Below are 24,209 nucleotides of genomic sequence, written 5' to 3'. Positions count from 1 at the left end.
CACAGATCAGACGGAAATTTCAGGCTTCAAAGAGGCAAATTACAGCGCACTGTAGTTAGTGTGTGAATGCATGTTGCAGCAAATTAACTTGAGCAATGTAAATGAGGCCGACTAAAGAGACGAACAAAAACAAAGCCTGTAATCAGTCACTGAGTTTGTACTCAGCGTAATGTTTGCATTTTTATCTGAAACGCAGAACAACAGCTCAGTGTGCAGTTAAAAGAAGTGATTATAGCCGACCGTCCCAGCAGTGACGCTCTGACTACAGCTGCTCCGCACTCACAGAGTCAGTGAAATCTGTGGGTGAACTTGAAGCAGCTGCGTCGTCCAAACCTAATCCCATCTCTCCTACTGCTTCTCAGCGGCAAAGACACCGGCTTTACACAAAGTCCATAACAACTCTACTGTCCTTTACAAAAACACTCATGGTTTTCTCACTTGCTCCTGATTCTTCACATTCTCCGAAAACTTAAACTGTCTCCCTCTCAGTGATTTTTTTTTTCCCACAGTAGGCAGCATTCTCACAGGTTAAATTCAGCATCAGACTAAAAATTACCCAATCCAACAGACAATTTATGAGTACAAAAATGAACATCAGCGAGTGTAGTGAAAACAGATTCCACATGTAATGGTCTGTTTCCACTGTAGGAACTCGGGGTTAGTTTTACGGGGTCTTGTCTGTTACGTGTCTCCACCGCAGGAGCCGCCCCTGTAGGACAATTTTCGAGAACTTTTAAGAGGGCAAAACAAGTCCCTGCCTAGAGGTAAGGACTTTAGTGGGGCACTGAAAAACTCAAGTGGCCAATCGAAGAAATGCAGTTTTTGGCATTTTTACACTGGCTTCATTCTTTCAGCCTGAGAGGCTGCTGCTTGTTCTTAACTCAGCTCATCAGTCTGTCCTGTTCTGGGTGTGAAACTTTCTGCTGTCCCTGGAACTATCAGCTTCAATAATACAGTAAACTACAGTGTCTGACAGTTGTTTCATTGTAGCTCTGCTCTTAAGTCAAAATAAAGAACCATCAAATCTCTGCTTTTCTGCTTTGCATCCAAATATTACATCCAAACAAACATAAGACTCTGTCCACAGTATATATAAGAAAAATGGTGACTTTTAGTCTTTTGTTAATCATGTAGTGGAAATGCAAAAGGGGATGCATAAAAGCTCTTGATTTTACTCGCTGAGTTTAATTTTTGTGCCTTTTTGAACCTTTAACCCCCTGGAACTACATAGTTAGAGAGTGGCTTGAGACATTTCATAATGCCTGACAAAAACAGCCTTACTTCATTTCAAGCAGGTTGTTAAGTCACTGCAGTACTGCGACGCCCTCATCTAAAAGAGTCATCACATGGACAGATAAAATATTGTGCAGTCTGATCCTGGCCTAACATTAATTTCCATTGAAAGAGAAAGTATCCCATCAGGCAGGTTGAGTTAGCCTTTAAACTGAAGCACCAGTAATGAGTAAATATAAATCTTTTTCATCAACAAACCAACAAAGTCATCAGTCGATAAAGCTGATTTACACGCGCTTACACACCTTTGCACGGCTCTGTGCATGTCCTTGTGAGTTCTAAACAACTAGCGGAGAAGAACTTTAAATTGCTGATCGAAACTGTTTGAAACAGCCTGCTTTGATTGAGCTGGAAGGATAAACTCCCCGCAGCACAACCCTGCATTGTCTCGGCGGGCTTCAGAGTACTACTCACTTTTAATCAAGAACAATAGAGAAGGAGAGGAGCAATCACATCATTAGGCACTTATCGATAATACAGCCAACACTGGCTGAGGCTCATAAGATGCCAGCTGGTGCAAGAAGCCCAGAGCCTCAAGCTTTGTGAAGACGCCTGTTTTCATTTCCATCTCTAAAAGTCTATGTGCAATATGTAGACCTGAGTGATTAGAGCCTCTATTCTCCATTCCCGCTCAGTGAAATGAGAACACACTGCACAGTTTGCCCATTAAAATGTCAATGTCTTTATGTGTCCTTGAGTTTGTTAACAGACAAGCTACTGTGTAAACTCTGCTGGCAGTGACTGTGGTTGATGGCTAAGCGGTAAAACACACTCACTATCAGCCAGAATATGAGTTCACTTTGACCTAAGATGGTAAAATACCACTAATTTTACAGTTTAACTTGAACACTTACATTCACTGAAGATGCTGAGATGCATTAAGAAAGAAAGTGAATTGAATAAAGTGAGGTGAGAAAGGATGGAAAGAAAGCAACACTGTTGATGTTGGAAAGTAATTACCATACCTGAGAGAGTTTTTTTTTGCCATTTTGGGATAATGCGCTTATTTACTTTAATGTAGAGACTTATGGTGTTGACACACTATGCAACTTTCAAAGTCATCAGATTACTGTATTTTTCACATTACATGACTTTATCTTATTGATTACATTTCACAGAGTGGAATCCTTGAAGAGTATGTCAACAAAACAAATACAAGAAATGAAAAAGATGCAAGACCAGGGCCAAGAGAGGATTTCTATTCTTCAAAAAATTGATATCCGTTAAAAGCAAGCACTCTTAAGTTGTTTGTGCAGTGATTTGCAAAGAAAAAACAAGAATAAAAATAAAATAATGTGGAAGAGTTAATGTTTAGGGAGCAAAGATTGTCTGCTCTGCTAGCTGATGTTCTGTAGTGGGTGTTATGACTCCTCCCCCACATATTTTGCTGGCCCATATCTTGCACTCTCATAGGCTTTAGGTTGTTGCAGCTTTCTTTGGCCACAACATCAGTCAAAACAAATGTCACACTACAGAATTTGGACTTGTTAACTGGTCAGGAGATTTAACCTGCTAAACATCTTTTGGCGGTCTGCAACACATGGGTGAAACTCTCAGATTGTGTCTTTAGCCCCTTTTACACTCCCTGTTCAAGACAGGATTATCACGCTGTTACACCTGCTCACCATTATTTATAAACGGTATACGACCATGGACAGAGGGGCAGAGTCGCTCTGCCCTTGAGCCGACAACAGTGGTAGTAACAGCGCCGCAACAACATCTGTTAAAAAGAGACCATTTGCAGAATGGAATTATGGGCAGGACAGGTGCGATGTTTTGACGGCGTGTTATATGTTTAACCCACTGTGTGAAAATTAAGAAAGAGCAGGCAGCAGTTAGCTAACTTAAAGAAAAAGCACAGCAGACAAAAATGGCCGCAAATTGGGAAAACAATGAGATTCAGGACAAGGTCAGTCGCCATTAAACAGAGGAGGTTAATGACTGTCATGCCACTGTTATTGTTTAGAAAGCACTGCAGCGGCATACGTTATATGTCAAACTTTAGGCCGACACTGTTGTGTTAAGCATCATGCCCGTCACAGCTTTTTTGTTTGCATGATGCCCGCCTGTTATCTAAAATCACACACTGGAACAGCGTGATGCTGCTCATGTTTGGCTCGATGCAAAAATACAAAGGTGGTGAAAATTCACAAATTGTAATCGTAGCTCACAGGAGTGAGCATCACTTTGCTCTTCTCCACGGATTTTGTCTGTGATCTCCAAACTGTCGGCAAGTGGAAAATTAAGGATAAAATCACGTGGTGTGAACTTGGCATTAGATGAGAAGAGCAATACGGCTCTTGTTTCTGTATGTTAAATATAATCCTACAGCAGCTAATTTGCTTAGCTCAGCATTAGGACTAAAATCCAGCGGCAACCAGCTAATCCGACCCTTTCCTAGTCCTACACAACAGCTAGTCATTTTTACACTTTGGTTTTTGTACAGATCAAACCTCTTAGGTGTGAATATTGAACTCCAGACAGACCAAGGCTAGCTGTTTTCCTGTTTCAAGTCTCTTTGCTGAGCTAACCAGCTGCTAGCTGTTGCATCATATTTATCAACATGAGTATCAATCCTTTTATTTACCCTTTCGCCATAATATTTTTGCCAAAATGTCAAACTATTGCTTTGCCCTTGAAAAAATCCAATGAAAAAAAGATTAAGTGTCTTACACTTCCTCTTTCATCATGGGCGGCCATGCTTGCAGAAGGAGAGTGAGCAGCTGAAAGTCCTCCCACTTCTGTGCGGCTTCCAGCAGCTCAAGGAAGAGAGCGTATCGTTTCTCCTCATTCTCCACATCTTCTATCTCAACCTGAGAGGAAAGGAGGCGAGAAAAGAGAATTATTTGAGACCAAAAAGCAAAGGCCAACCTGTGAAGATCCAGATTTTAAGGCATCACCAGGTCACTGAGCACCAAAGCACAAATCAACTGAATGACGAGTGTTTAGTGATGAAACCATAACCATAATCTGTTTCTTTTAAATTCTGCTACACATGCAATGTTGTGGGTTATTATGATGATGAATGCCAGCATCAAGTGGATTTCGGTGATTTATTATCTTCCACGAGACACCATCCAAAGCTACTGCAGCAGAAACAAGAGAGCAGCTTTCATCGATTTCAAATGAAGCTCTCTATCGTGATGGCAAAACTTGACAACCTAATGACTGCTGCAGAGTTTGTGGTTAAGGCATCCCTGCCAAAACGGTGCCTGAATGAGCCACGCAATCAAAAACACTCAGTCTAGACGAGCATCAAAGCAAACTTCAAGTAGGGCGTTGAAAAGACGGAACAAGGCTTTGTGAGTAATGGCACGTTTCACTGTTGGTTTAAAAAAAGAACGTCACCTGTGGCCAAACTTATTCTATACTATTATGAGAAAGAGAGAGACCGAGTGAAGAGGGAGAGTGTGAGAGTGAAAAGAAACGAGGGAGGGTTAATGTGGAAAAAATGAGAGGAGGAGGTGGCAGCGGAGGGAAAGTAATTAATTTTCTTCTCAAAGGTTGGCTTCTAGTGTGATTTAACAGTTCAGAGAGCGGCTGATTTCTGAGGGGAAAACTACAACCTGCCAAAGCATGGCTGCTGCAAAGACAGGCTCCGTCACACATGCACGCACACACACACAACAAAACACATACATCACTGGCAGCCAGACTCATAAAACATTGTTTCAGCCTCGGTGGTGGGATCAAATTTATAAGACTGGATATCTATGTAAAGCTTGGCGATATTTCACCCGTTTGAAGGTCTATACACGGTCTAGTTTGAACATTTTAAGATACTGGGAACTGTCTTTGAGTAAAACTGTAAACACATGCCTCTTCTTTTAACCTTTATTATGACAGTTTGGTAATGAAGCTGATTTGGCAAAGAGACCATCTGTACATCAGTACTGGCAAAAATCTTGCTCCAAAGTACTCATATTTGGGATAGCAAATTAAAGGGATAGTTTAGCTTTTTTTTGTTTTAAGTGGGGTTGTATGAGGTACTTATTCACAGTCAGTATATTACATAAAGTAGATGTCAGTCAGCGCAACCCCAGTTTGGAAAAGCAGACTGGCGTCCAACATTAAAGCTAAGCAATGCACTGCTGTGGATGAGGCAGCATCAAAACATATTTTAACCACCTAAAACAAGTTCCAGTCAATATCAGTTTGAGTATACAGTATTTTCACTGCTGTACCTTAATGTCACATAGTGTTTTCTAATTGGAAAACTAAGCTGTTAAATCGCTCTCTTCAGAGCCAAACTCCATTGAGAAAAATAGCAATTTAACATCTCTGAATACAGGAGTTGCTGGTTTACCACTGCTTCAAATAGTTATTTTGTTTGGGTATTGTATGTGCACACTTAAACTGATACAAATACATTTTGTTGCCAACCCCAGTCCACAGCAGTATATTCCCTACTTTTCTCCCAACTGGGGGTGTGCAGACTGACATCTACTGTATCAAATACACTAATTTTGGATAAGTACCCCACACAACCCCACTTTAGAAAATCTGAACTGTCCCTTTAAGTTGTCCAATTAACAATAATTTAATAAAATACTTTTCAACGGACAGCTGCATTAACATACCAAAGACCACTGAAATTACTCTCAAGCATAATGCAATACTGTCTTCAAAATGATTTTCTGTCACACAAATAAAAATCAGCAATGCTGTTACAAATGGCCTGACAGCAGCAGGTAGTGTTGACGAAATGTACAAATGCCACAGTTCTGTGTATTGGGGTGCCTGCAGCCACGTGCCCCGCTGCATATTGCATCTCCAAACACTGTGGTAGACCCCTGGATTGCAAAACCTTTTAAACAAAACATATACCCACGAGATATTTGTTGAAAGCCACAGCAGAGCGCTGCAGGTGAGTTGTTTTACGCCGTGTAGGTCACTGTGCAGTCAAAAGCGAAAAAAAGCCACACATCGCCAGTTCAGTGGCAACAACCAGAGGCACACAAATTTGTGTTTTTGCAGCAGGTGTTACTGTCTGAATGTTGGTGAGGCAGAAATATAAAAAGGCACTTATTTTGGGGATTTAAAGTAGACTCAGCCAAAAGCTGATGTATGTGTCCTGTTGGTTTAAGAGACAGGTAAACACAAGTCAAAATAACATTTTTCCTCTTACCTGTAGTGCTATTTATCAGTCTAGATTGTTTTGATGTGAGGTGCCGGGTGTTGGAGATATTGACCGTACAGACGTCTGCCTGGACGCTGGCACTTGGCTTGTGGTGTCCAAATCACCAAAACAATGTGTTTTAAAACTCAAAAGCAATGTCACTCTCCAGAAATCATGACTCGGTTACTCAAGATAATGCACAGACCCTGTTGTGAGCAGTTTTATAAAGGAACTATTTTCTTTCTACTGAACTACAGCTGGATCAGATGACCTGAATCAAATCCTAAATCAGAGATATGCTCTGAATGTCACACACAGCTCCTTAAACCAACAGTATTATGTATAAACCTTTGAAAACTAAGCAAATTGGACTGATTTAAAAAAACATAAGGAGGCAATTAGCAACTTAGCAACTTGAAAAAAGTAAAAGTTACAGAGTATTTCCTGAAAATTAGCAAAAAGAAATACATAAGAAAAAAAGAAAAAACAAGGAAATTACCTGGAAAAAAACTGCTAGAATAATTCATAAATATATTTATGTTACATATTTCTAAAATGTAATTTTAATGAATATATATGCAATTCTCTTTACATTTTTTTCAACTTCCGAAAAAAATGTTCTCTCTTTTTTCAGTTAATTTTTATTGTCACCTTTTACTAATTTCCAATTTGCAGAAAATGTCTTGCCAAAGTGTTCATTGCCCTTATTCCAAGTTTTTGAAAGAAATCAAACCAATATGCTGAGGTTTCAAATATTTAATTCAAAGGCATCTGAGCGCTGCACATGAGAAATTATGTCAGTTCAGGTTTTAAGGGGTTAACTCCTAACTTCCTTTTTGTCGGTAGGGAGGCTCCATATAATCCACTTGCTGTTGTAATTGTGTTACAATGGACCGACACTGGGTGCAATGGATGACTGGTAATTAAGCAGAGCTCACATCGGCTGATTTCCTTAATATAGTCTTGATACTCCTCCTGATTCCGAGACTTCGGTGGCTTTAAACCTCTAATTTACAAGTAAATGCACATGCAAATAAGTAGCGGCATGGCAGATCCACGCACAGGGGTTTAGTGGAGCGCCTTATGATGGGGGATGGAGCAATAAATGAGCAAAGCTGAAGCTCAGGACCCTCTGGAAATGGAGGTCATTTGGGAAACAGAAATGGAATCTTAACTACCTGTAAAAAGCCCTCACTGCAATCTGAAGCTCTCAAATTCATCACTGAATGTAAACTGCAACCCAAAGCCTGTTCATCATTGTTATTGCTTTACTGTGTTATGAATACTGAACACTCCCTCGCTATTGAAGTATTTTATAAAGTTTTACGGCTGCTTTTATTTATTGTTTGAAAATTCAAGGGTATGTGAGACCTTGGGATTCCCTGATAACAATTTGATTGCTCCTGACAAAACAAATTACAAGTTGCATCCAGACACATAATAAACACACACCTCTCACTCGCTTGCACACACAGACACACGCACACACCCATCACCTACAGTAGACCACAAATTAAATCACTGCCAATTACTATGTGGCTGTGAGGCTTTTATTTTCTTAACAAGGAAGGATGGTAATTAATTATGCCTCGTGATTAAAATCAACATTTCCTCTGTGGTGTTGTACAAAGAACAGAGTGCAGGAGGGCACCAGGGCAGAGGGAGGGAGGGAGGGAGGAGACTGTCAGCCAACACCATCACACTTAGCAGAGAGGAGCTGGCAAATTACATCTGACACACGGTCTCTCAGTCAATCAGTCATCATATATTATTCTTCCCTTTCACATCTATCCGGCTTTCAAACACTTTTAAACTCAGTCCCTTTCCATCTGCCCATCTAAAGATCAGTTAGGTAGACAGCGGGATAAATGCTAATTGCAAAGTATATTTGCAAACAAAGACTATATATTCTTTATTTGTCTGTTTGCTTTTTTCATCACTCTCCCAGGGACAGCTTTTCAAACCTTTCTAAACCCTTTCCCCCAAATAACAACTTTCCAATCCAATCCAATTTTATGTAACTAGCCAAAGCAGGCTTGTCAAAGTTTGGATTTCTCTACATAACTAAATGCAGCTTTGTTTTTTGCCTTTCCAAAACCAAAAACACAAAAGTGTGAGCAACACATTAAACAGTGTGTTTATTTCCTCTTTGTAAATGGCAATCATAAACATGTTTGACTCAGTGTTAACTAAGTACATAGATGGGCAGATGCAATCGATGGATGAATGTTTTTGTTGTTTTTTAGTTGTAGTATTTCACTGTGTATGCATAGTTTAAAAAAAAATAAAAAAATAAAAAATTATACTGCAGACACTGTAGTCCAAGGCAAGTTCCCTACTAGGACAATAAAGTCTATCTATTTAAAATTAGTTTGTGGAATTATATGTTACATTTAAAAAAACAAAATGTTCACCACTGCTGTACCACATCCACTGTGTAGTATTTATCCACTGTGAGGATATTAAAAAGTCAACTTAGGTGATTTTGCTACATATAAATCACCTTGGTGTTGGCAGACATTTCAGCCAGTACAATTTACAATTGCTGGCTAGAAATAAGTAGCAAAAAATAATTAAAATGCAGGTAAAGTGATAATTAAAATGTGTTCTGAGTTTGTCACATCACTGAAAGATGTGTTATTAAACACCTGACCAAATTTGAATCACCAAAACAGTTGCTAAGTATATAAAAGAAGGTCTCATGATAAGCCTCAGAGGGCCTAACAACATACAAATAGGAAACTGAGATAAAAAATTTGACTTATCGATGCTCCTTTTAAAGCTGGACTCCACTGACAAAAATGGTAATTTTACTTTGCTGAACGTAAGAGCTGCTGGTCTACTGCTGCCCTCTATTGGTATTTTATTTGTGTTACTGGTTCAGTTTGATTAATCTGAAGTACGCAAAGCACAAAAGTCACATAAATAACATAACATAACACAAAGTAATTGATCAAAGCAGCAGGCAGACCAGCAGCTTCAGTGTTCAGCGAGGTAAAATTACTGTCTGTGTCAACAAAAAGCGGCATGCACTGAGCATATGACTCGATAAATGAGAATTGGATTATACTGCATGTTTTGATATAGTTTTGCTTTTGTTAAACACGACTCCAATGACTTAAATTAATCAAGAATTTTCTTGTTTTCTTCATGAATTCAATGTAACACTGGGTGAGATATGCAAATGATCATTTGAGTTGTTAAGTATTCCTTTAAAACATAAATTATTATTATTATTTTCATAACACACACACACACACACAAGAAATACACACACATACATAAATTAGTTGTGGAGACACACCAGAGTGACGGGGCGGACACAAAGTCAGGCGCTCTAAGCACTTAGGGGTTTTGGTGCCTTACTCAGGGCCACTCGGCAGTGCCCAGGAGGTGAACTGGCACTTCTCCAGCTACAAGTCCACAGTCTAATTGACTGATTAAAGATTTATTTCATTGCTATGAAGCCATTCCAAAGACTGGTGGAAAAAAGGTAGAGGGAAAAAACACACGAAAGACAGAAAAAAGAAATAAACATGGAACACATTTACATATAAACAATGCCTATTAAAGACAGGGTGTACACACATGAGCAAAAAAACCTAACAGGTAGAAAAAGCACACTCAATCACACACACACACACACACACACACACACACACACACACACATTATTCCCGTCAAACAGCGATTCATGTAAGCCAGTTGAGAGCGCTGATACTGAGGGGTCAACAAACAATACGATACCATATATAAACACCGCTGTGTGACAGAGAGCAGCGCATGCACACGGAGGCATGAAAGCAAACACACAAACAAAAAGCTGCTCGCTCTCACTGCCTGTAATTTCAAGCTTCAAAACCTTTTTTTTCCCTGTTGGCACAGGAAACAGCGCAGTTAAAATTATGCAGACCACATGCAACATGCTCACCTACTGTGACTGGAAGTAGCCATGCTTTTAGCAAAATGATACACAGGGACACGGAAAGCGAGAGGAAAGCATGGAAATGAAGTCAGCTGACAGGGAGGCTGAAGTGGATGAATCTTGACAATTAGTAGTAACCAGCAGCTGCATTATTAGTTTGACAACCTTTTACTTTTTAATGCAGGAAAAAAAAGGTAAAACATCAGTTGGTATAGTGGTGCATCTGTGTAAAGTGATACTGTAAAATGGGTGTCGTATTTTTTCAACTGCTGTGATTTGTTAATGAATTAGTGAGCGTTATAAAATGACATAACCCTTTTTCACTTAAATTAACAATATGTAATATTCTGCTGTCTCCCAGTCAAAACAATAACTAAAGAAAACAAAATAACCCTTTGAAACCTTAGCAAATTGGCTTGATCTCTTTCAAAAACATGGGAAGAAATCAATGAGCAATAAAAGAAGAACAGATCCAAACATTAGCAAGAAATTAGTAATAATGTACAAGAAAATGACCTGAAAATTATTATTATTATTATTATTAAAATGAAAAATAAATTGAAAAAAAAAAAAAACAAGGCAAACAAGACTTGGAGTGCTTAAAATATTCTGATAATTATTTAACATGATTTTAAATTGGAAATTCTGATAATATGATGATTTTCCCTTGCTTTTAAATTCATAAATTTTTAAATCTATTTAATTCCTGCAATTTGTGGCTCATGAACCAAGTTGCTCATTGCCTTTTTCTCCATGTTTTTGAAAGAAATCACACCAATTTGTTTAGGTTTCAAAGGGTTAAAATACGAAATACAGCACAAGAAAAGTGATGTTGCCCCAGGTTTAATTAAATGACTTATTAGTCTGGTAATGCCTCTGGCTTTTGCATAAAAATTAGCTGATGAACCACTGTCTGACTGACAGAAAGTCAACTGGCAACTGTTTTTGATTTACATTTAAGTTGTTTTCCAATTTATTTTGAATAATTTGAGTTTTTGGGTGGTCTTTTTTACTTTTACTTTTACATTTAATACATGTCCCTGAATATACTTACTTACTTACTTTCACTGAATTAACATTTTTTAGTGCAGAATTATTCTAGTAACGGAGTATTTTTACACTGTGGTTTGAGTACTTTTACCTAAGTCAAGGATCTGAATACTTAAATACTGAATACTGTTGACCTGGGTTGACCTCTAGTGTGGGATAAGTACACAACTCAACCAACATACATAACATCAGTTTGGATGCTTTTAGTCATTTTAATATGGAAGAGTTAAGATATTATATCTTTAAGACAGCTAAATTGGGTCAATATGGAGTATTTTACTGCATTGGCATCAGCCTTTTCTCTTTATAAAAAAAAAAAAGCAAAAAAACACTTGTTATACTGTACCACTGGCGACGTTTCCTTTTTTCACCCTAAAATAAGACGGCTGACTAATATGTCATCACTTCTAAAGTTTTATAAAGTTGTACAAGAACACAGTCACATGCACGTTTCTTTAGGACAAACTGCAATTACAGAGTTGCTGTAGTTTGTCCAAAAAAAAGCTTGTGTAGTCAGACAGGGTATCTCTCCACTGATTAAAAACTGCAATGCAGTCTAACCCTGCTATCAGCATATGATAATAAAACAGTGTGCGTGTGTGTGTGTGTGTGTGTGTGTGTGTGTGTGAGAGAGAGAGAGAGAGAGATGGAGAGAGACGAGAGCCGCTTTGGGGCAAATCGATAGGCAGAGCAGAGAGCTGTCAGAAGCCACGTGGGCGAAAACACACACATACACAGTTCACCAAAGGATAAAAATGGAGATGAAGTATAAAAGACTGCAGTAGCATGTGCGTGTGTGGGCGTGAGTGTGTGTATGTGTGTGTGTGTGTGTGAGAGAGAGAAAGAGGGCTAGACAGATGAAAGTAGAGTCATCCATTCCTCCTGAGAATAACTGGCATGAGACTTCTTTCACTCCATTCAGAGTGAACACACACACACACACACACACACACACACACACACACACACACACACACACACACACACACACACTGTGTGTGTGTGTGTGTGAGAGAGAGAAAGAGGGCTAGACAGATGAAAGTAGAGTCATCCATTCCTCCTGAGAATAACTGGCATGAGACTTCTTTCACTCCATTCAGAGTGAACACACACACACACACACACACACACACACACACACACACACACACAAAAACATAATAAGGACCATGCAAACAGGCACGCAGGTGTGCACACACAATCAAAAACAATCACTTGAATGCCACTGAAACAGAGCTTCAATAAACTCCTGTGGAATAATTTCCTCCATATGTCACCGTCTTTCCTAAAGGAATAAACTCAGACTAAATAAATATTCTGACATCAAAGCGCTCCACTGTAGTCTCTCAAATTTGAACTGCTTTCAACACACAGGTGACACTTGAAGGTAATACTGTAGATAATTTTAGACACACGCGGGGTGAATGAAGAATGCCCTGCTATTAACTAAATCTTCAGGAGTGAACATTAAGGGTTTGCATCCAGTGATATGGGCCCCAACCAGGCTTTGAGGTATTTTTGTTTGTAGACAATGAGCATGTTTGCCAACAACAGAGCTAACGTGTATATTTAGGGTCTATAGGGAGCTTGAGCCCTTTGCAACATTGTCTTTATTTATCTTATTTAATGCTAATTTTGAAGGTTAGTTGAAGAAGAAACTAAAGTGTCTTTCCTTTTATTTAAAAACATGCTTTTTGCCAATTTTAGACATTGCACGGGGGGAATTTCAATTTAACATCAACACCTTAAAGGGATAGTTCACCCCAAAGTGAAAATACATATTTTTTTATTTGTAAGTTGTCAAGTGCTGGAGATATCTGGCTCATCTACAATATAATGTAACTAGATGGCCAGACACAAAATTTACGTGTTACTGGTTCCGTTATCCCAATCTACTTGACTTGAATGTGAGAGGCATTCGGTAAGTTATTTAAAAGAACAAATGTTACCAATTATTTTGAAACTTTACAATGCAAAATCAGAAAATATAATTCATAAAACCCTTCCTGTGATGTCCATTTTGTTAAACAACTTTTGAAAGATTAATAAGAGACATTTGAATACCAATTAAGGCCTCATTTTTCATTTAATCTATTCAATATCTTATAAGACTTTTCGCAGTAATCCTGTATTCATATCTATAAGACAACGCAAGTATTATGTGTGTATCGACAGCCCTCAGAGTTATTTTTGTCCAAGCACCAATTTGTTCTGCACCCTGAGGAACCATAGCATCATGCAATCAAGATTTAAAGTAAGAAAACTGGGATCAAAGTGTCAGTCCGTTTGTGCAAATTAGGGGCCTGCTCGAAAAATTCACCGCACTCGTAACGAGAGCCCTCCTTCAGAAGTGATTAGAGAGACGTGGGCTCGGCATGTGAGCTTGAGTCAAAACAAATAAAGGGAACGGCCAATTTGTTACAAGAAATAGAAAAAAAAAACAGTGGTTATTTATTTCACTTTTCATTAGTCTAAAATGAACTACATGGATCAATACATCGAGATGAAATAATGAAATATTAAATTGAATTGTTTTGATACTTTTCATTACTGGCCAATATATAACATAAGTGATACTCAGCGGTTATATTTGCTGTTAAGCACAAGTTATTCTGAGACACAAGAAATAAGCATTTTGAATTCAGCATTAGTGGAAAAAACTAAAGAAGCACTTCTAACTTACTTATAACCAAGCAAATGGCTTGGTTATGAGAAGGACGGAGCAATATATCCATATTTTATCTAAAACATTATGTGAGACTATGAGACTACATATCATGTTAGATATGGATATTGTTAGGTGTTCTCTCTTCCTGATTTTAAACATAGATGGTAAATATGATGGATGTAGCCATGGGGAGTGACCCACTTTTGAAACCCGCCTCAAGTGGTCATTAAAAACCCTGTTTTTGGCACTTCTTTTTTACCAGAGTTGTGGTTTGTAGCTGTATAAAAGTGACAGCTTGTGGGACAGGACCATGTGCAGGATGGGTTTGACGACGCATTAAGTGTGCCAACCTTTAAAAGGAAGCTAGCAGAAGTTAGAAGCTAACTTAAAAAAACAAAACAAAACAAACAAAAAAAAAAACAGTGGACATAAATGTACGCAAATTGGGTAAAACGAGGTCATATAGCTCCTAACCCTCTAAGCAGACGATGAGATATGCCACATTATAACAGGGTTGGTAAACGATTTTTGTTGTCATGTTATGTCATTGTTTATAAAGCAGTGCTGATGTTTATGTTATACGTCACACTAGAAGAAAAAGCTGTTGTGTGAAACAATGGGCCCGTCACACCTCATTTGCTTTCACGATGCTGGCATGCTGTCTAAAATCCCACACTGGAGCAGAATCATATTTGGCTCGGTGTAAAAATGCAAAGGCAGCACAAAGACGGGACTTAATAGCAGCTCTATAGCACGATCTCTGTGTAAAACAGGCTTATGATTCAAGTCATCATCTAGCAAACAAGCGTTTAGCTAGTGAATTAGCTGCAGTAAAAACACCATACTAAGTATTATTTTAGTACAATTCATTACAACTTGGAAAATTACAGTCATTTCCACCAGGGTTTAAATTACTCACTGTTAGGAGTGAGACTCTCAAATGTTTGATATATTTAACACAGCAGTCTTAAAATGCTTGTTGTCTTGCATGCGATTTTAAGGGATCAGTGGGTGTCCTTAAGCTTCAGAGCCATAATTAAGACTAACACCTGAGCTCTGAATACCCAGGCTGAAATATTATATATAAAGTGCGATGGTGAATAACTGTTGTCTCTGGTACAGGACACAATGTCCAGAGTTTTTCACAGTTGTTCATAGTCCACACTCCATTTAACTATTGACCACCTCTGCTAACATTTGAAGAAAATAATACAGTTACAGTCTAACATTAAACCAGACAGTAACTGCTTCAACCAGCACAAGCTATACAGCACATTCAAGGCGTGAGGCAGGTGTTTATACAGTCATCTAGTGACTAAATGAATTACAGTCAAGATGAGAACCAGTCAGAGTCGATCATAACTCAGACATCAGCGGTGATTGTTCAGTAAGGCTGACACATCATATGTACGCTTTGCAATAATTAATCAAAAGCAACACGTGGGACTGAAAACAGAAACTCTCAGTTCTTTCTAGTCTGGTAATGATGAAGATGAACAGCTCAATCACTCACAATCAGCAGGGTATGTCTCAGAAACAACTCACAGCACTTGTGAGACAGGCCAATCAGTGCTGCTGGTCAAGTGCTGAGTTGAAGTTTGTTCAAAGTTTAATAATCATCGTTTGAACTTTTAACATCAATAACTGTCATCAGAGGTTCGTTTTAGAGAGGAGAGCACAGACACAGCTCAGCCCGCCTCTCTGTCTGCTTTTATGAAACACGCTGTGGCTGGAACTGCCAATAGAGGGGGGACGCAGGTAGGGGTGGAAATCACAAATAGAAGTCATGTGTAGGGATTTATTACCTTTTTTCAACTGCAAATTAATGCAAAACATCTGTTTTAACCAATAATGTCTCAGTCTGTTCATCTCACTTTATGCATTTTGATTGTAGCAAACACAGACTGTCCAAAAATATGGACAACATGACAGCTTCCCTGAAAGTGTAACTTTTGAATCTCGATTGCCCCCTGGTGTCTGGCTGCAGTATAGGTCATAACGCCCGCCCCTCCAAGATAGTGACTGGGACATAGGCCAAACTAAAAACTCATAGTACACGCCAAATCAATTTTTCCCAAAGATGGTTTCTGTCACTGGTAGTTCTCATCACCCTGATGTTTGTTCAAGTGTTTGTTTTTAAGATAAGTTAGGTTCTAAATTAAAATGGCTATCACCTTTTCTTCAGCTAACTGTTTTTGGGAGGTTTTACAATAAATATTGTCATGACTCCTTTTGAATTATTTGATGTTAAAATGTTGTGACTGTCAGCTCCATGAGATAAATTATTTTTCCATTCTGGATTCTATTTCTTGCCCCAATGACCATGGATTTCTACAAAAGGGGATTTTCTGCCATGACTGACAGCTGTGTGTGCCAATCCATGCACTCGCATTCAATGGAGCTGATTGTGATTGGTCGGATGGGTGTTTTCGGCGGGAACTCCCCCACTGCGGATATCGCTACTATGCTGCTCAATCAGGCTCTCAATGACATCACCCTTGCAAGATGGCAACGCCCATATCTTGGATATTTTAACGTCACTGAAGCATAGCGGGAGTAAGTCGTCCATCTTTACATACAATCTATGGTCGCAATATGTCCGTAGTGGACGAATGTAAGGTCACCGTGATCTTGACCTTTGTGCCAAATTTGAAGAAATGCCCTCATGGTGTTCTTGAGATAGCGTGGTCACAGAATGAGACTGATGAGGTCACAGGATCTTGACCTTTGACCTATGACCACTGAACTCTAATAAACTCACTGTTGAGTCCAAGTGAATGTTGAAATTTTAAGGAATACCCTCGAGGCGTTGAGATATCACATTCACAAGAATGTGCAAGACGGATGGATGGACAACCCGAAAACATGACGCCTCCAGCCTCGGCTATTGACGGCGCGGAGGCATAAAACCGAAAAGTTCCTCTGGGAATCATGCGCATCTGTACCACATTTAATGGCAATTCCAGTGGTTGTTGAGACATTTCAGTCTGGACCAAAGTGGTAGACCTACCATCCAGCATATCGGCAAGGTAATCCATGAAGCCTCACTGCTAGCACGGCTTCAAACACAGACCTTTGACCTCGCATTATAGAGCTGTAATAGCATGTTATATAAAGCAAGCCTTTTCCAGCAGACAATTTTACACCAACTACATTTAGATGAAAACTGGAAGCCTATGGGAGCGTTCAATCCAGTATTGATTGCTTCAAAACAACCCAGTAATGGAATGGAATTCATATGAGACATTGAAGTAATGGGAAAGGACACTTAGATTACCACTTTTCCAGGCAAAATGACACAGACACGTCAACAGGCATCACACACAAATTGATATGTGCAGCACAACTCAGAACAAACCAAACAAAAGCCCCATTCACACACCAGTAATCATAACATGCCACACACATGTAGACCTAGAACACGTCATGTCCTCACAGCTGACAAGAGCTGACCTTATGACTGACTTGTTGAAGTATGTGGTGGACAAAACATCACCTCTGTGCGTAACACTGTGGTAGACAGATTAATGATCGGTGCTACCATCACTGTCTGTCATGACAGCGCTCTCTTGCTCACTCGTCACATCTTATTACCACTGCTAATAATGACGGCCAGCGCCAGCATTCTCACCTTTCAATCAAATGAGCAGGATAAATGGCGGATAGCGCTTTTTTTTTTTTTATTAAATACCACAGCATGGAAAATGCTCCAGGGTCAACTTCATCATTTAAGGGTGTCAGTGTCTTAAATTAAAATGGCCATCACCTCCTCTTCAGCTAACTGTTTTTGGGAGGTTTTACAATAAAGATTGTCATGACTTCTTGTGAATTATTTGATGTTAAAATGTTGTGACTGTCAGCTCCACAAGATTAATTGTTTTTCAATCCTGGATTCTATTTCTTGTCCCAGTGACCACAGATGTTTTCATAGGTGGATATTTGACCTACACTTTCTCTCTCCTGCCAGCATCATATTAGCCAATTTTTGTGAATATTTCATCAATGCTTCCTTTTTTAAATGTATACTGTCCCCAAAGGACAGAGCAGTAGAGACAAGAGCAGTAAAATTAAGTAAAAAAGAGGGTCTATAGTTTTCAGGCTAGCCGCCAAGCTTATTTACAACAATAAAGATGCATGTTATCTTTGATCAGAGCTTACTGGCAGTTTTTTTAATCTTACAAAAAAACTGCATTGATTTAAAAATATCTTCAGCACAAGCGAAAGTGCACCTGGCAATCCAATCAAAGTAATGTAACAGTTGAGACTGTTAGCCTTCCTGAGTTAAGTCAAAGATGCACTCTTTCTTCTTGAATTTGTATGAGCTGTTGATAAACCACAGGTGAACTTTTGCTCCCATCAACAAATCTGCCTGATAATCTTCTCTGTGACTTGGCAATTATCTCAGTCCTTGACCTGAGAGGAAGAGATGGGGAGGGGAGAGCGGGGAGGAGGGGGGGAAACACGGGATGTGGGCATGTCAGAGTATCGGACTGGGAGAGCCGGTGGAGCCGTGGGATCCAGAGATCTCCGTGTCTGGCCTTTACTGAGAGCGCTCTGAATGAGCTCATCAATATTCATTGACCCGCTCTGGCTAATGTCCCCAGCGACGGGCAGAATAAAGTTGCAGAGGTCGCACACTTCACAAGGGGAGAGAGAGGCGGGGAGAGCGAGGGAGAGAATGAGTGATGCTGAGAAAGCGAGCGGGATGATAAGAGAGTGCAGGTTTCCGACAAAATGAGAGCAAAGGGAAGCAAACTCCAAAAGGGCAAAGCCTCGGGGCCTGTGGGGGGCTGGGGAGTTTATTACAGCTTGAAAGTGAAACACATAAAGCATGCAGAGGAAACATAAGCGCAAAGATAAAGACACGCACGCCCGTTGAGAACAAACAAATGCACACACACACACACACACACACACACACACAAACTTGTGCATGCAGAGTACGACATGACAAGATGAGTGCAATGACAAACAAATACAGCTTTGCTCTCGATTTGTTATGCTTTTTCTTGCTTTCTCCCAGTAGTCTTGGAGTAGATCCATGTTGTATAACATGACACCTGAGTATACACAACGGCACACCTCAAGAGAGGAAGAAGAGGAAGACAAGAGATGAGGGGAGCTCAGGAGACACAACACAGAAGGGGAGTGGTTAGAGGGGAAGAGCAGATCAAGGTTAGGAGGGGAGAACGAGCTTGTAGCTTGATGTCATGTTGACACACACCTGCTTGACATGACACCAGACGTCAATATCAAGCGCACACACATAAGAAGCCTTTACAGTATATTTTAATATTAATCCCATTTATGCCAATCTCTCCTTAATTATGCATGCATATAGGGGCTGATGAATATTCAAGGAGTGTTGAAGACCAAGGAGAAGGAAAGATGCTAAATGATGTGATGTGTAACACAAAATACACGGTTGACCAAGCGGCAACTCCTGGGGCTGAAAAATGCAGCCATGCAAAAGTGCCAAAAATGCACTTCCTTGAGTAGCCACTTGAGGCTCATTCCAGAAGGACGTCCTCATAGACCACCATTTTAAATTTACAATTTTACAGCATAAACACGTTTACATCCTGGTACGAAAACAGTTTTGGTCTTTATAACTATTTAGTCCATTCATCACAACTGTAGTGGGACTGAATTTTCATATAAATCACCCTTTTAAATGTTATTAAGGCAGAAAGTTACGCATAATTGAGGATGTGATTGCTTTTTGTGTCCGCACCACAAGAACTAGGAAGGATCGCAGTTCTTAGAACGCCATTTTAAGGGATTTTTTAACTCTAACTCTAGCTAAAAAGAAGCTATGGGTGATGTGAGTGTACGCTGAATGATACAGCATAGCCGATGCAGCAATGGCAATGGCAATCACCATTTTTCTGTTGACGGCTGTGAGAACAAGTATTAAAAAATGAAGACAAAACAGACAAATGGGCAGACAGTGAAGTGCAGGCTTCACTGAGCATATATGGGAACACAAAACAATTTTGACTTGTCAAAGCAAAAGTGACAGTGTTAGCCCGGGTACTGCTGTATTTACAGCACACCACTTCAGCGTTCATTTTAGTGGTGTGGATGCAAACACACACACACACACACACACACACACACACACACACACAAAAGCCCTTGAAAGTAGTTGTTCTCCAATGGGCAGTTCCTCTCAGGGAATCCCCAGAACTGTTGGTCCAAAAACACCTTATGAAACAATCCCACATTCACACAGATGTTTCGTTTTTCTGGTTAGTAAGTTTTAAGAAATATTTTCGCTGGAGAAATTTGCATTAGCGTCATCGCAGTTAACAACAGACTGTAAAAGCACAATGTGAATCAAGCTATCAGCTAGCTCAGTTAGCTCCACCCTAATATGGTCACTTCAGGCTCCAAAAAACCAAGATGGCAACAATCAAAATGACAGTCTAGAGGCTTCAAAAGGGAAGTCCACAAACCAATGAGGAGAAACAAAACCATAAACATTCTCACTCCTAACTAGACAAATACTGACACTTGGTCGATGGCCCTACACGTCAAACTATGATGCTCTAGGAACCCCTCTAGCATCAATTCTGGATGCTCAGGGACAGTGTGTCAATTTACTGTTTACATGCATTGTGTCTTTTTAAAATAAACTTCCATTTTCACAGATAATGTACAGCTTCCATGTGCTAAATGCATATAGCTTTTTTAAAATAAACTAAGAAATTATGTAAAAAAACTTCCTTTTTAGGTTAGGTTACGGGAAACATCATAGTTTGCCCTGTAATAAGAATATTTGTTAACATAATATGTTGCCACATGATATACATCTGTAGCGTAGTATGTTACACATTCTAACACACCATGTCCATAACCAGTGATCCTTACATTCACCCACCACTGCCATCTTTATCAAAAGGTCGGCTGGCCACATTTGGCAGTGAGGCGGGACCAGCGTGGGTTTTTATTCAACAATAAATCTTTGAAAAAGATGTTTTCTACCTATTTCATCTAAATTAGGAAAAATGTAATTCTCCTACAGTGGAATAATCTGCAAAGAAATTTAAACTTGGACACTCTTCCACTGTTCAGATGCCTTTTATCAGATCTTGTTTTAATTGAGTGTAAACATTTTTAATTACACTTCTATACCAGAACCTGTTTGTAATCCTGAATTTTTATTTTTAGCCATTTACATTGCTATTATTGTTTGTTGTTTTGTATGATTTTATTCATATTTAACTGTTATGTGTTTGCTTGTTGATTGTTTTTAATGTCTTTGTTCATGCTCGGCATCATTGAGAATGAGGGTCTCCCTCAATTGATTTCTGGAGTCGGGGTGTAAGTCCGGAGTTTGTTTGACCCATCACCTGGTATGTCTCATACCGCTGCTAAAGATTGCCTCGTTGCATCAGTATCCGACGTCACTTACAAGGACCACTGACCAAGCTTTAGTATTTGTCAAGTTTGGAGTGAGACCAGGTACACATGCAATGACTTAAGAAGTTTGAAATGCCTTAAATGTAAGATGGAAACTACAAACACTGTTTCCAGTGTAGATGTGAGAGGATGTTAAAGTGTGGATACAAACACTCACACACACACGCTCAGGCTGAATCACAACAGTTAAAGTAAAGCCTTTACCAGGTGCTACAGAGCAGCAGAGAGCTTGCCAAAAAAGATAATGGTGCATGAGTGCCCCCACTTCATCTCAGATTGTGCCGTCTTTCTCCCTCCTTCTCATCTGGCTGTGTGCTGCCCACTCCTATCACTTCAGCTGTCCTCAGGCTCTTTTCTCCTTATTTCTCCTCTCGTCTGTCTCCCTCTCCACATCCCCTCTTTTCTTGTTTATTTTAGCGCGCTGCCTCCTGTCTGGTGTTTTCTGACTGAATCATCAACGATCCCACCGAGATGACAAAGTGTTGTGCTCTCCTCTCCTGGCTCCGAGTTAGAAAACGGAGCATAAATAAAGTTTTTCGCAAAAGGAGCCGAGAGGGATAGATAAAAGCTGACAAAACAAGTGGAATTACAGCTGGGGCTCGGCTATCACGGCAGTGACCCCTGACCTGTTGCATTAGAGTGTGACCATAAGATAGCTTCCTCAACCCCATCACATTTATTATTTATCTACTTGGAAAGAAACTCTGCTCTCTCTCTTCTTGTATAACCCTCTCCCTCCAGTCCAGGCTCATTCACTTTCATCAAACAAATCTCTCTCAACTTCCCTGTCCAGCTTCTCCCCTCCACATGGCCTTCACCTCGGCTAAGCTCCATCATTTTTTTTTCCCCCACACAATCCCTGTTGGGAAAATTCCTGAAGTTCCTCTCCACTTTTTAACTTTTTAACACTAGATCCAGACAGCCCGTCCACCCATTTGTCAATATGTAATATGTGAGTGTGTTTGTGCACCACAGGGGCAAAATGGCAATGATCAACACATCACTCTGTCAGCCAACGACTCCCACTTAGGTTTCTGTTTGTATTCCTGTCATATGAAACGAATACTCTCGTTATGACAAAATGGCGTGCCATCCATCTGCGCAGCTCTTTTTGCCTTCTTTCATTGTGATTCTTGGATGTGTGTCAGGGCTGGAGCTTATCTTCTTGCTGTGGTTTCGCATACTTCAAAATGTGGCCTTAATATTTAAATACACAGCAGGCAGGTGGAGAGGGACTCGTTAAAGTATGGCAGGAGGGGAGATGCATGCAGGCATGGATGTGGATACTGATAAATGCATGCGCTCTCACAAAACTCACACACCTCAAATATTCACAGTTCTTTAGGCTTGTAATACCTCATGTAAAACAAGACCGCCGTTGTGTCTTTGTGGACTGTATGCTAATGCACATTGTTGGTACGCTCCACCCCCATTACATCGTGTCCAGAAATGATGGTTTTCTGTAATTTTCTGCTTAATTGGTGCATACAAAATGAGAGTCATCGTCTTTCAACAGAAAGAGAAACAAAGATGGAGTGAGAAAGCAGGAGACTGACAAGTAGACCAAGATGGGGACAAAGAGACGGGAGGACTTGTGTTTAGGTGTTTTGTCTCGATGTCTCTATGACTGTAAATATTTTTGCCCATTAAGTCTGTTGGTATAATAATGTTATCGTCTCTTTGAAGGTCAGTAAAAATTAACAAGGGCCATGTCCAAATATATTGCATGATATTCCCATTTATGTGTATGTTTGTTTAGAAAGAATGTCCGTAACATTTTGGCCAACATGACGCCAGAATAAAAAGCGATCATTTTTAACCCTCCATTGTAAGACTTGGAGTACAGCGCCTAAGATGAATGAAAGGAAAGATAAATCTATGCTGAGATATATTTTGCTGTCACTTTTGCTAATATGTGTTTAATTTATTTAGGAAATATTGACTTTTTTCACATTCAAATTCCAATGTCTGAATATTTTTAAGAATAAAAATGCCATTGCTTTCTGAAAAGGTGTACTTGCATTCTTAAGCTATTGAATTATAGTCATACCAGTGGCAAAAAATGTTCTTAAAAATGACAATAATATTGTTTATCAAAATGATTTCTGCAAAAATACATATCATCGACCCAATGTAGTTACAGAGTATGCAGAGTAATCTGAATACAGTCATACATTTTTGTGATGCACATGGGTCTGAGTATATGGCTCTCACGTGCATAACACAATACTCAGTCCCATGTAGCTTTGCATGAAATTTGCCCAAACCAAAGCATCACACACAAATTCATACACTGGTGGCTGAAACTACCATGCAAGGTGCCACTTGCTCATCAGAGAAATATTCATGCACTCAGATGCTAATGCCTCAGCCATCAGGTGACATTTGGAGTCCAGTATCTTGCCTTAAGACACTTCATCATGTAGACTGCAGGAGCCAGGGGTCAAACAACCCACCAACACATTAGCAGATGACAACTCTACTTCCTGAGCCTGGGATGCACCAAACTAATCAGAAACAACTAGAAATACCACCTCCTCTTACACTAGCCATGTCAGTAGACATTGTTTTAAATATGGACATTCATGCATAGAAACTATAATTTCTTACATGTGAATGCTTCAAACACATGGCCAGCAAAGTGTTTCTGCAGAACATTATGATGCCATAGTAAAAGTTGATCTTTGACCTTTTAGATACAAAATGTCATCACTTCATCATGTTATCCT

The 24,209-nt window shown here is 39.6% G+C and overlaps 1 protein-coding gene across 1 annotated transcript in view; it reads right to left on the bottom strand.

Moving 5' to 3' along the window:
• nbas (NBAS subunit of NRZ tethering complex) overlaps positions 1–24,209 on the bottom strand; it is a 220,608-nt gene that overhangs the window by 24,091 nt on the left and 172,308 nt on the right. The window contains exon 50 of the mRNA XM_042503247.1: positions 3,967–4,106. Coding sequence (XP_042359181.1) covers positions 3,967–4,106 — 140 coding nt within the window. The remainder of the gene's footprint in view (positions 1–3,966; positions 4,107–24,209) is intronic.

Source organism: Plectropomus leopardus, chromosome 16, assembly GCF_008729295.1.
Source record: "Plectropomus leopardus isolate mb chromosome 16, YSFRI_Pleo_2.0, whole genome shotgun sequence".
In the NCBI taxonomy this organism is placed as follows: domain Eukaryota; kingdom Metazoa; phylum Chordata; class Actinopteri; order Perciformes; family Serranidae; genus Plectropomus; species Plectropomus leopardus.
Note: the sequence above shows the minus strand (reverse complement) of the source record. Positions and strands in the feature narration are given on the sequence as shown.